We start from the raw sequence: 13,283 nt of genomic DNA, 5'->3' as shown, positions 1-13,283 counted from the left end.
GTTCATAGTTGTTGTGTGCTCTCTGTAAATTTGTGCATCCGGTTGTGTATGTTTGTTGTGCGATGATGGTAAAATTTTACCTTGTGGCCAAAAAAAACTTGGTAGTTTTACTTTGGCGTACCATTTGACTTGAGGACCAATTATACCATAACTATTATTATTTTCTTATAATCTATTGCTGTACTTATTTGATTTTCAATATATGACCGTGGAATAGTTTGGTTTCTGGAAGAGTTGAGTCCCGTAATTCGCGTGGAATAGTTTGGTTTCTGGAAGAGTTGAGTCCCGTAATTCGCAATCAAGGGGCAACGACCTTGACTAATCAGCAACTAAAACGTATTTAATCAGACATGTACTTGGTCGCTTTATATAAAGTAGTAAGTAGATATAGGTAAAGAGATTACTACAGGTCCAGCAAACCAAGCAGACAAATCTACCATTAGGACGTGATTTGCTGCACTGCACGATTCACTCGGTCTCTGTCTTTACTTTTGTATTGTATTCTAATACTTGCCTTCTATGACTTTACAAAGTCAACTGATGTAACATGTATATATATACAATCTGTGATAATGCAAATAATCAAGTAAATCAATCACAAATTATTCTCACCTCTTCTCTGCTCTTTTCCATTCATACTTTCCTTTCCAATCTCAAATTCTTTTGCGTACGTATACCTAAAACAATGGTTCACAAGGCCTGCGTTGTCTGCATGATTCCCTTCATTGTATTGCTATTGCTCTCATCCAAAACAGACTTGGCCAATGATTCTGATGATCCAATACACAGTTACTCTCTCTCTCTCTCTCTCTCTCTCTCTCTCTCTCTCTCTCTCTCTCAATTGATTTCTTACGCATGGTTTGGCATAATCATTACTGTTGATTTATGTACCAGCATACTAAAATATATTGCCGTTCTGCAGATTAATAGTATGCATGTCATGCATGCCATGTAAAATATAGGGTAACAATATATGGGGAATTGTTATTAGCACCTCAAAAATCTCATTTGGCCTTTCAAACTTTCTATAATTAGAAAGAAAAATGCACAAGTAAAGAGTGCAAAATGAGATTTTTAGAGTGCTAATAACAGTTTCCTAATACATTTGTCTTATAAATATGTAGCTACATACACAAGCTAGATTCACTTATCATCAAGTTTCTCTTGTAGGTACCAAAACCATCGCCTGAAGGTTGAAATTTGCTTTTATAAACAGTTGAGAAAATTAGAGTACACAACTCTAATATTTAAGTGTTAGACAAAATAAGTAAACAAATTACTTGTATTACACTCACAAATATTACAACACATAAATTCTCGAAGACACAATTTTAAAAGTTATGACACTTACTTACTTTTTAGGGACAAACTCTAAAACACTCACATTCCTCACAAAGACCTTATATCTCACTCACACTTAAATGGAACTCACTTCTTGGTTATTTGCTTGCTTGCCACTTCTTGGTTCTCTTTTACTTGCTTGCTACTTCTTGATTTTAAATGGGGTGGATGACTTGGAACAAATACAAACTCCTGTAGGTATCGTATCCCACAATTTCTCAAAGGGTCAAACAAATTCTAACCTTGGTTGAGAAAGTCTGTTGATCACATAAGCTGCAGTTCTCATAGCTTCAGCTCAAAACCTTTCTAGTACATTTTTCGCATGTAGCATACTCTTACATATCTGTGCAAGATGTCGATTCTTTCTTCCTATTACATCGTTCTGTTGTGGAGTGTTGGCATAAGTGAATTGGTGACGTATTTCATATTATCGTAGATATTGGAAGAACTCACATGAGTTATACTCCTTCATTATCTGTGCATAAGCAACAAATCTTTTTTCCTACTTCTCCTTCGACTATCTCTTTTCTTTCATAAAGAAATCCCACACGTACATGAAGAAGTCATCAATGAACGTCACCATACACTGCATCCCACCTACCAATGGTTGCTTGATAGGCCCAAACATATCAGGGTGAACCAACTCTAATGGTTCTTTTGCTTTGAATTTTGACTCCTTGTATGGTAGTTGATGTGTTTGACCATACTAGCATCCAGCAGAAACTATGTCTGAGCTAATGATAGCTAACATGACCCAATCTCATATACCATAAATTTGTTGTCTTGTTACTCTTTGTCTTGTCTACTTATGCAATTTTTTTTTTTTACACTACATAGACTGACTCCAATCTTCATCCCTTTGTTGGTGGCTTTTCTAAGACCTTTAGATATCGATACACCTTCACATCTTGGGGATCGAACAAGACATAGTAACCTGACGAGTCAGCTGTACCAATCAGAGCAGATTCTGAACATGGTAGACATCTTGTAGTGACACCTGGTTAGTTCTATATCGGGGCACCATTACTCCTTACCGACATGGGCTATCAGTAACCTTGGTTATCGTGTATTACTACCACGCCATGTATTCAGAAAGATACTGCAACTTCTCTTAATCGCCCGTCATATGATTTGAACAACCTAAATCCACGGCCATTCTCGTAGTCAGTCTGTTCTAGACTTCTTGTTGTGAGTGCTAACTTCTGCTTCTCTATAGCAAAAGATGTTTCGGGGTCCCAATCTTCCTCAAGTTCTTATTTGTTTTTTGGAAGTGGCAACATTACTCTCGACATAAATTTTCTTTCTACAGTTGTAACATTTGCCTTCAAACATTTCATTATTCTCAAACTCAACAAGCGATGATTGAGTCAGCCATCCTTGTACAACAACAACGAAGCCTTAGTATTCGGGTCTCAGACTGGATAATTATTCTTTCTATCCTAGATTCTACCATGGCAGCAGTAGGATTTAATTCAGAAATTTCCGGGCACATGTGGACTTTACCTTGTGAAAATACTGAACAATCGTCATATCCTATTGTGCCACTGATAATAGCTTATTCTTGAGAAGCTGTAGCCTTGTATTTGTTCTTTTTTTTAAGGAGTGTGGGGAAGGTGTCCAATGCTTTTTTCGGTGTTATGGCTTTTCGTCCAACAATTCTTCTTCAATTGTGATCTTCAGGGAAAACATTGATTTTCCTGCTTTGATTTTCCGCTTACGCAATGTGCCATTGGTGTCTTCTTCCGACTGAGTACCTTCCCTACCACCGACGACCTCTCAAAGGTCTTGGCCTTGCAAATAAGACTCCATGTACGCCGCCACATGTTGTAATTTTTGTTGTTGAGCTTCTTGATTCCTTCAACTACTTATAGATCACCCATTGTGCCGGCAAAATTTCGAGAAGCCAAACAAAATTAGCCAACAATCTTGCGAAGTATTGAACTTCTCAAGATTCTCGAAAGCTTCACTATAGCCGGTCCCTAACCATACCGTTCTAATACCTCTTGAGCTTTATGCCAAAAACTTGATAATGTCCTTACGTCCTTGGGCTATCCTTTTGGATAACTCGCGATGAGCCCATGCGTCAAAACCGAATTTTATCCTCCCACAACCACACATTAACAACTGTAAGATCAAAGTATTGAGTGTATCAACGATGTATCTGTGACATATAAAACTTGGACTGTTCACTTGATTCCTACGGCAGTATTTTGTTATTGTTCGAATACAAAATAGCAGTTAGTCTCTTTCTCATATATGTATACATTTATTCGTTTTTAGCATATATGATTGATAACTGATTACCAAGTTTCCTTATTGCCATTGCAGAGAAAGTGACGACCAGTAGGCGGTATTTGCAAATAAAGATTGGCATGGCGAACAAAATAAGCGTACCAGTACAAAATAAAGCGCCCGGAGTAGGACATTGATACCGAGCGAATAGCTAATCTAGCAATTGAAGATGAATTTGCACATGATCCAATTTATAAAGGTTTGATTCATTTGGAATAACCACAAGGTGCGTTTACCTTATTTAGTTCTTGCTATATATAGTTCAATGTTTTTAAGCTCAGGTTCGTGCTTGTATTGTCCCTAGTTGTAATCCATGCGTCTTCTTAATTAGGGTTTATCCTATATATTCATGGAGGGATGTTCCATGACTACCTAAATAAACCCTTGTCCCTTATTGTAATATTAATTCAGATTTTGAGAGTAAAACACAGCCTTTGGCTTGGGAAAGAGTAATTTCTTCTCTTATCCAACTCTTATCTCTAACTCCAGGGTGGATTAATTAATCGTTATAGTAGCGAGTTATCAACTTTGAGTGTTCACTTGAGGAACATGAATTGAAGTGTATGATTTAAGGAAGTGAGTGACTATGAATCCTTGATCACCAAGTGTAAGATCTCTAGATTACAGGTATCTTCAATAATATAGGAAACTGGATAATTTCGTAGTAGATTAGGTTTTCGCATCTAATGGAACAAAAATGGTCAATCTTTGCAAAGTCGATGGACTTCGCCCACTTATCCGAAACAAAATGATGGTGGCATCACTTATCCATTTGTACAACTCTGCGATAGAGGTTGTTGAGTGCATGACCGAATTTCTGAGCTATTCATATTTCGATTCGCCTTACTCCAGCCCTATAATGGTCATGTTAGTGTAAAAGGTTGGCTCAACACAAGCCAAGATGAATGTGAAGAGAATCCCACATCGGAGAATTACAACTATAATCTAAGGTTTAAATAAGGTGTTCCACTCCTAATTGCACCAAGATTTTTTGAGATAAAACTCCACACCTGAGGTCCACTGGTCGTAATACCACCCAGAAAAATTGGACCTAGGTGGTTAAGTGGGGCCAATATTAGTACCCAACAACCTTAGTAGTGGACACTTATGTGGTTCGGCTTTGGCGCACACCTTTAAGGTGGAAGGCACATGGTCAAACTCTGATACGCGGTTGCAACTCATTACTCTTGGAGGACTAGGGAAAAAAGGTGAAGCATGGTTGATAGAGCAGGGCTCGGGAATCCTAGTCTGCCAAGAGCGATGCATGGTTGATAGAGTAGGGCTCGGGAATCCTAGTCTGCCAAGAGCTAAGTGGAGCACCGCCAAGGTGGCGATTGTTGGTGTTAAAGGTTGGCTCAATACAAGCCAAGATGTATGTGAAGAGAATCCCACATCGGAGAAGTACAACAATAATATAAGGTTTAAATGTAGGTGTTTCAATTCTAATTACGCCAAGTGAAGAGAATCCCATATCGGAGAAGTACAAAAATAATCTAAAATGTGTTTCTTCTAATTACACGGAGACCTTTTGAGATAAAATCTCACACTTGAGGTCCATTGGCATGTCCTTTCCATCAAACTTGCATTAAATAAGGAAAGGAATTCAGGAATTAATCAACTGGATAACTATACAGACAAAAGAAATAGCAGTTTCATGAACAAAGTCAAAACTAAGATTGAAGTCCAAAACCATACGAAAGAAACTGCTGCAATTTTCTCAATTTTCTCAAATCAAATAGTACCACATTGATGGCATCACACATAAGATAAGCAGACACAAACCAACAAAAAGGAAGAAGAAGAGCATTAAACAACTTATTAACCCACTAAATGGATGCCACATTGACGCAAGCCGGGTAGCCGGGTATGGGGAAACCCGTAAACAGCTTACTTTTGGTGATGATAAAGATAAATCCTTTTCAGTTTGACACAGTGTTCTCCGAGCTGCGGAAAGAAAAAAAAAAAAAAAAAAAAAAGGTGTGCAGCATCTTCTTCCAGTCCGCCTGTTAAAGTTTCACATTCATTTGTTTTCCTTAAACTTTACTTTGATGCTAGAAGATTCTTAAAATTCTTGTGAGGAGCTTTCTATGCGTTGATTAATTCTTAAAATTTCTTAAACGTCTTTGTGATGGGGCTGGCCTTGGTAGGTGTTGATAGGATGGGGCATGTACAATTCAGTCTCCATGTTCAGTTTTCAGCTGATGCAACTTGAAGAAGAATTAATGAAGCTGTAGAACTACGTAAGAGTTTGGGGCTTCCATCAGCTAGTACAAATGTGTGGAGACTGGAGATTCCATCTTGTCAATGGTGAAAAGCACACAGGTACATGACCTTGAGTAGTAAATTTAGATTTCTGTTAGTGTTGTTGTAGGATTAATAGAAACTTGTTAAACTTGTTAAGCTTGTCTTTTGTTAAGTTTGCCGTCAAATTTGGAATTCAAATTAGTGTAAACGAAACATGTGGGATTTGTATCACTTAATCTGAAATGTGTAGTTCTATATTGTATGGAATTTTCTGTGGACATACTAGTTCACCAATTTTCCTGTTGATATCCATTTTTCACCACAGATTGTCAGGACTAATTGTGGATACATTTGGATGTGTAGCGGTAGTAGCATTGTCTGCTGCTTGGGTTGACAAGTACAAAGCAGAAGTAGAGGCCTGTATTAGTAGAATTGACCAAGTTAATTATGTAAACTGGAGACCGTCTTTGGAAGTTTAAAAGGAGAAGGATTGGATGTGTCAAAATCCAAGGAAAGGGATCCATATATCTGTCCTCAAAGAACAAAGTAGGATACCCCACAAAATTTAACATTCTTCAGGCAGCACAGTTTATACTTTTCCTTTTTGTGCTTTATGAGATCTGTGGTAAGTGAATGTTTAATTTCCTGTTGCAATTATTTAGGTTATGGAAAACGGGATCTTTTATTCCATTTCACTTGAGGGACAGAAGACAGGGTTTAATGCTGACCAGCGTGGAAACCATCAATTCATATCAACAATTTCAGACGGTCAGAAAGTTCTTGATATGTTCTGCTACAGTGGTAGTTTTGCTCTAAATGCTGCACAATGGGGTGCTGCGAATGTCATTGGTATGAATAATTTGATTTAGAACATGTCCTTCTATAAGAACTTCACTGAAATTGGCTAGGTTCGATTCTTACTGAACTGCCATTCAAAGATAGATTTTGTCCCACTTTTGTTGTTTGATCATCCTGCTCATAAAATATGAATCAGGCCATGGGAGGGATCTTTAATACCGAAGACGTATTCATTTTGTGAGGCAACAAAAGCTGAGAATTTTTCACCTGATATTCATTTAACTTTCTCGGTAATCTTCCGTTTAAAAGGACGTCTAGAATTCGATGCTATATATTCATCTTCATAGGACATCTTAAGATTGCATGTTCAAAAGCTAGATGAGTTTCTAATTATTCCTGTATTCCGTCAGGCATCGATTCATCATTGCCTGCGATTGAGCTAGCCAAAGAAAATGTTCTTAACAACATGGATCCAGGAAGAATAACGTTGCTTAAAGAAGATGCAAGTGAGTTTATGAAGGGTGCTCTTTCTAGGAATGAATCGTGGGATATTGTCATTTAAATCCGAAAGAAGGTACTGTTCAGTTAAATCCGTACCATGTATTCGAGTTGTTTCATTACAAATACGAGCACATTGTGCTTGTTCCCCCGTCTATTACTCATTGCTTCTTCTGCCTGTCCGTTAGTGATTCTTTTGTGAATCTTACTGCTTCTTATTGGGTTGTTATTGAATCCAGGTTTTACATATTGCATCAGGGATGTATAGAAATTTGAATTCATTGGCAATGCAACTGACAAAGAGAGGTGGTCTTCTCATGACTTGTTCATGTTCGGGAGCTATGACGCAGAGTGGGACGTTCTTGCGTATTCTTCAGGCAAATTGAACGGTACCTTCACTAAATGTTTAACGCCCTAAATACAGTAGACGTTACTAATCTCATGAAATTATATGAACACCGATTTCCGCTGGCTTAGGAGCCTTGTATGCATAAAGAAGATTATTCGTTCAGGTTCATGTATGTTTCCGATTGTTGATGAGTGTTTCAGATGAATATAGGTTGATGCTGCATCTACAATAGAAAAAGCTCTGATTTTCACCATCATTCTATGGATTGCTTGTTCGCCTCCTTCGCCGTCAAAGTACCTGTGGTATCAGTTCATATTTGGTTACCTAAAGCTCATGTAGAGGCACCTACGGTAGGTTCTGTCATCTTGGCAGGAATTCCTTTAAATTGGGAATCTACGGGTTTTTAAGATATTCAATACCCATGTTTCCCGAAGCGACATTTTGTTCCACTCTGTTCATTTATACTTCAAGCGCGATTGCTATAATGTATCTAAAGAGCTTCAAAATCAACAGTTTTCTACACTTCGGAACTGAAACTAGAGACAGCATACAATGCTGCCTCGAAGCACGGTTACGAAAATGTCGTTTTTGGCCAAAATGAATAGAATTTGTGTCCGCGCTCTCGCTTTCTCCTTCTGCACTCCCTTCCCTTATTTCTGCAAGTGCACAGGAAGACTAGGCGTAAAACGAAAATCTCTTCCGATTTTTGAAATGGCATGTACTGTTAGCTTGTTATCTGAATCAAACCATGACACTTTATTCATATAAATTTGGTTGATAATTAATTTGAGGAGCAACTCTTCATCTTTCTCAACTATTTGCTCGCTAAAATTTTCATGATGCAGCATCAGCGGCAAGGAGAAAAATAACCGTTCCACGGGACGCCGTATCAGCACGCAATCATCCCATTGACCCATCCTACCCAGAAGGCAAATACCTTTCTAACGTCCTTCCGAGGATCCTTTGAAGATTGACAAACTTACTTTAGAACACAAGCGCAACCCAATCATACATTTTCAACAGCGCCCAGACAGAGCGATCAATCAATGGAAATAACTTTAGATGTATTCAATACTATTTCTGGAATTATACATGAAAGTGTTCGTTCTGTCACTCTCGGGAGAGACTGGGAAGAAAAAAAATTAAAGAAAACTCCAAATGACCAAAATGCTTACCAAAGTTATATGTACTGCTCACATTGAAAACATTAATATACATATGATTAAAATCGGTCATGGGAAACGCTTAAGCCAGTCCATCGACATCAGCAGTTCTACTTGCCTTAGTGACCTCCTGGATTTCTGTTCCAAGACAAATACGACTGGGTCTCCAAGTTGCCTGAAAGAAGAGAAAGGGTCATTGGTCATCATATTGAAATATTAAAGTGTTTGCTATCAAAAAGTACATACGTAGAAGCATTTAGAAATAGCGGCCACATCATATCCAACCCCGGACAAAATTATCTAGGCATTGACAAAATTACTACGAAAGAGTGTTCGATTAACATGGATGGTACAGTTAACAGAACGTCATCTGTCTGTCAACATATAATGTGGAGAAAGTCCATATTCACCAAAGCTATAGATTTCACGTGGATGAGTGTGTGTCTACATATTACGAAATTGAAGGCTGTGCTGGAAAAATCAAGGCCAGTAATATCGAAGGTAGAAAAAGAAAAAGCTAATCCTAGTAAGAGTACACCAGCCATAAACCAAAAGTGAAATGAACTTAAGAATCACAAGGGCATGCACAACAAACATCTTTAAGCTGCCATCAAAGAGTGTTACTTGAGGCGACAAGCGGTTAAGGAAACAAATGCCACATCTTTCTATTTTAAAAAATCGCATTCACTCTAATAACTAGCTCGACATGAAGTAGTCTACAGGGTTTCTTTAGCTGGTTCTTATGGATCTTGAAAGACCATTCAGACAATGATACAAGCATCATGCCACAAAGAGGAGAGTTCATGGAAGGCAACTGTTGATAGCATTTAATATTCCTTGCATGATAAAAATAGGCAGGTATGTTTGGTTTAGGAGTTTACCTTGGCTTAACGAGATACACAACTGTGAAAGCCATGGCCAGAAAGAAGCACAACCCTCCAACAGTGAGATAAGCAATGCCAAGGAAGTCATTCCTGCCACCAATCCAACTGGTGGTCGAGAGCACGAGCTTCTTTTTTCCATTAAAACTGTATGTGTTGTAATTGTTATCCAGTATCACTTCTATCATATCATTTTCTTCCAGATCCACCTCTATCTTCCCGTACAGCTTTCTAAATGTTGGTAGTGCAGCAGTTCTCATCCAAACAATAAGGTCCTCTTGCTCACTTAACTGTTAAACAAAAAATATTGACCTGGTTAACCGCTTGCCTCCCGGAGAATACATTTCACTTACCCAACCATTAAAATAAAACATTTCAGCAAAACAAATATCATTTGGTACGATACAAGACACTTTCATTTTTTACCGTAACACTTCAAAACTAGAGATGACAAGTGGCAAAAAGCTTACTGGTTTGGATGTATTGAGAGTTGCGCCACCTTTAAGAGATCCATTCTGAAAGTTCTTTGGAAAGACATTTTTGCCAAACTTGTGCTCCCTATCACTCTTCCAAGAGATATCCTTCTTGTTTACCGTCAACTGCTGCTTATTGCGCGAGAAACTATATGTGTCGTTGAACAAACTCCAAGCAATAAGACCACAAGGTACAATAGGTAGACCATTTGCCATATCTTCAGGCTTACAAGCATCTACGTCACTCTGAGACTTTGGATCTTTCAACTGTTGATCACTTCGACTCTTAACATATCTGATATGTGGAAAACCAGAGTCAGGGTGGATAATAATATTTATACATACTGGCAAATGAAGATCTCTGACTTGATTATAAATATTTCCGACAAAACCATTTGTAGCGACAATCTACCAGGAAGATCCATTGTAGTTGCACAGTGAAACTATTCAAGAATGAGAATTGCTGGCAGGTAGCAGAAGTGAGAATAGTGTACTGTGTGAATGAAAAATTATTCAAAGAACTAGTGCACATGCCTTAACCCAAATTATGCTGCAACATCACATGGATTTACATAAAGTGTATACTTTTTCTCCAGGAATCAGGATTTTACTAAAACTCTCGTGATTGACTAAGTGTTTTATTTTTCATTTTGTACAAGACCAAGTAGGAATCAAAATCCTGATAAAACACCCAATATCTTCTCTGCTAGACAACAACTACAACATAATCAGGATGCCAGACATGATCTTAAAGTCGTGCTGTTCTTTGGACCACGTGTCATTATGTGCTATAAGCGATTCCATGGAACCTGGTCTACCTACTGGTCTGTTCACATATGGCCTGCAAACATCAAGGGTCCAATATAGCCATGATAAAATTTAGGCCTTACAGTAATTTGACCCACCCCTTTCATTAACTGTCTGCATAAAGGTTTTTGCATCAACCATATTAAACATAAATGCAGGATCATGGCTAAGGTAGGAGACATACCTGCGATGATTCTGGTAGAAATTGTCAAGCTGATAATATACATATATAGGCTGCTTCATACGCTTTGATACCTGCACAAATTATCCATCAGTAACCATGGGGCATAAGCTCTCAGTTCTAATGAAAAAAATTAATCTAAATGTGCATAATGCTACATATTTCCTGGAGATATAACTCAAAAAGGATTGCAACCACCACCAAAAATGAGTATTAATCATATATGTGGCAACTACAGTCCCTTAATGGTAAAAAAACCAAGGGAAAACCGTACCTTCAGAGTTCTGTTGCATTTTTTAGGTCCAGGGCTTTGTATGAACCTGACCTTATCAGTTCTATTGGTTGTTGGTATGCAATCAGTTTCATAACGATCAATAATTTCAACAACCTGACAGAAACATCATTTTCCTGATCAACTACATGTAGTACTAGAAAAGAAAACAGATTATGCAGAGAATTGGGTTTAAATCAGCCATACATCTCGAGAAGCAAAAAGGGAAGCAACTCCGATGGGAATGAATACAATGCTTACGAGCATGAATGCTGAGATCACCTGCAAGAACAAGTGCACACACGCACAACGAGATAAGGCAAGAGTTCAACTAAAAATCTAACACGTGAATGTGGATGGCCTGACTAAGGAGATATCGAATACAATACTATAAAACCTACCCATCGTGGCGTGAGAATTGGCTTACACGCTGGAAGTTCCTGCTGAGTAAACCTTGAATCTGAAAAGATCAAGTTTATAACATTTTTAGTTTACAATTGATAGAAAGGCTACTGAGAATCATATGAAATGCAACAGATAACATAAAGTCGGCTTTGTCCATGACGACCAAGTCCTGCACCTTATCAAGTGAACAAATGGAAAAACAATGGAAAAGCTTCCTCTACATATCAGCATCTTAGATTACGTAATTTCAGATTTCACGCATTGGCTGAAATCACTCACTATGTCTGGCACATCCATATATTTTGCCATATATTAGCACACCACGCCAAATCATACTTCGCCGCCAGTATACATTAGATACTCTTTTATTACCATAGACAAGTCTTTCACATAGGTACCCAACAATTGAATCACAGAAAGATTTCCAACACTAGTTACCACGTGCCTTATATAAATCCATTGTAGTGAAAGTATTTTGAGTGGTATGGACCCCTACCTACCATCATCTAAGTTAACCCACCAGATGCCATATCCATACAAGGCTCCTTATGCGAAATCTTATAATTTTACTCTAAAACCACGACAGTTATTCGTGTCGATTTTCATAAACCGAATAATCTTGCCTTCAAATTAATGAACGCAGCCTAGGTTGAAAATTTAACCTCAAATTTAATAAATCCTCTCAAACATGTAATTGACTTCTAAATTTCTAAACCTCACTCAGAAAATATATACTAGACAGGAACCATAAAATTTTGAGACAATAAAATTCAGATAACTGAAAATAGAAATGGCAAAAATCTACAAAATTTAATCTGGATATTTCTGAAAATAACTCAAAACCCAAAATTAATACACAAGATTAGGGCTTGGGAAGGAAATTACACTTGGGTCGCTTCGAATGCCTCCTGGTAGACGTTGCATCCGCAGATCCGGCGCCTCCTGAGCTTGACGGCACCGTGTTGGAACTCATCAGAGACGAACCCTGTCTTCCGCAGCAGAGATTTTAAATAACTTTTTCTTTTTCCGAAACTAAGAAAAACCCACTCGAACTTCGGATTCGAATCGTATGCGATGATCAATAGACGAACGGATGAATTTTTTTTCTTTTTTTTTTTTGGGGTCGATTTCTTTTAAGGGTTAAATGGATATGGAGGTGGTGGGTTTTGAGGAAATGAGGAATTGGGGATTTGTGTTGAGTTTTTTAGAGAGAGGGATGTGGAAGAAAGCGTCTCCTTTCTTTCCCTCTCTACAAGGTGGCCGGCGACCCTCTCTCTCCTCTCTTTCTCTCTCTACGTCTAGAAGAAGGAAGACTAGAATAAGAAATTTATGAGAGAGAGAGAAACAAAGACCATTGAAATGTCAAACTAGTACAATGCAATTACACGGTTGGACTCCGTGTCCAATCTTCTTCAATTTGATTTTTCTTTTCTTGTGTTGGTAATTTTATTTTGTTTGTTTACTATTATTTGGTTACGCTTTTTATATTTACTCTACATAAATTGTTGAATAAATTTCATGTACTTAATGCACCTTAAATTTGTTTTTTCACTTAAAAATTATCTTAATACATCTCGCAT

At 37.8% G+C, this 13,283-nt stretch overlaps 1 protein-coding gene and 1 long non-coding RNA gene across 2 annotated transcripts; one reads left to right on the top strand and one right to left on the bottom strand.

The window, feature by feature from the left end:
- Positions 1-551: 551 nt before the first annotated feature.
- LOC108867662 lies at positions 552-3,721 on the top strand. The gene is made up of 2 exons (XR_001953633.2): positions 552-788; positions 3,670-3,721. It is a non-coding gene; the product is annotated as an uncharacterized LOC108867662 (long non-coding RNA).
- Positions 3,722-8,565: 4,844 nt separating this feature from the next.
- On the bottom strand, positions 8,566-12,968 carry LOC103953317 (ALA-interacting subunit 3). Its single transcript, XM_009365059.3, has 8 exons — positions 12,589-12,968; positions 11,700-11,758; positions 11,506-11,580; positions 11,302-11,415; positions 11,031-11,101; positions 10,037-10,334; positions 9,567-9,856; positions 8,566-8,860 (listed from the first exon to the last, which is right to left on the bottom strand). The coding sequence occupies exons 1-8, from the start codon at positions 12,674-12,676 to the stop codon at positions 8,755-8,757; spliced, it is 1,101 nt and encodes a 366-aa protein (XP_009363334.2). The 5' UTR covers positions 12,677-12,968; the 3' UTR covers positions 8,566-8,754.
- Positions 12,969-13,283: the final 315 nt, after the last annotated feature.

The sequence above is a fragment of a genome, unplaced genomic scaffold (assembly GCF_019419815.1).
Source record: "Pyrus x bretschneideri cultivar Hongxiangsu unplaced genomic scaffold, Pyrus_bretschneideri_v1 Contig50, whole genome shotgun sequence".
In the NCBI taxonomy this organism is placed as follows: Eukaryota; Viridiplantae; Streptophyta; class Magnoliopsida; order Rosales; family Rosaceae; genus Pyrus; species Pyrus x bretschneideri.
The sequence above is the reverse complement of the archived record's forward strand: the minus strand, read 5'-3'. Positions and strand labels throughout refer to the sequence as shown.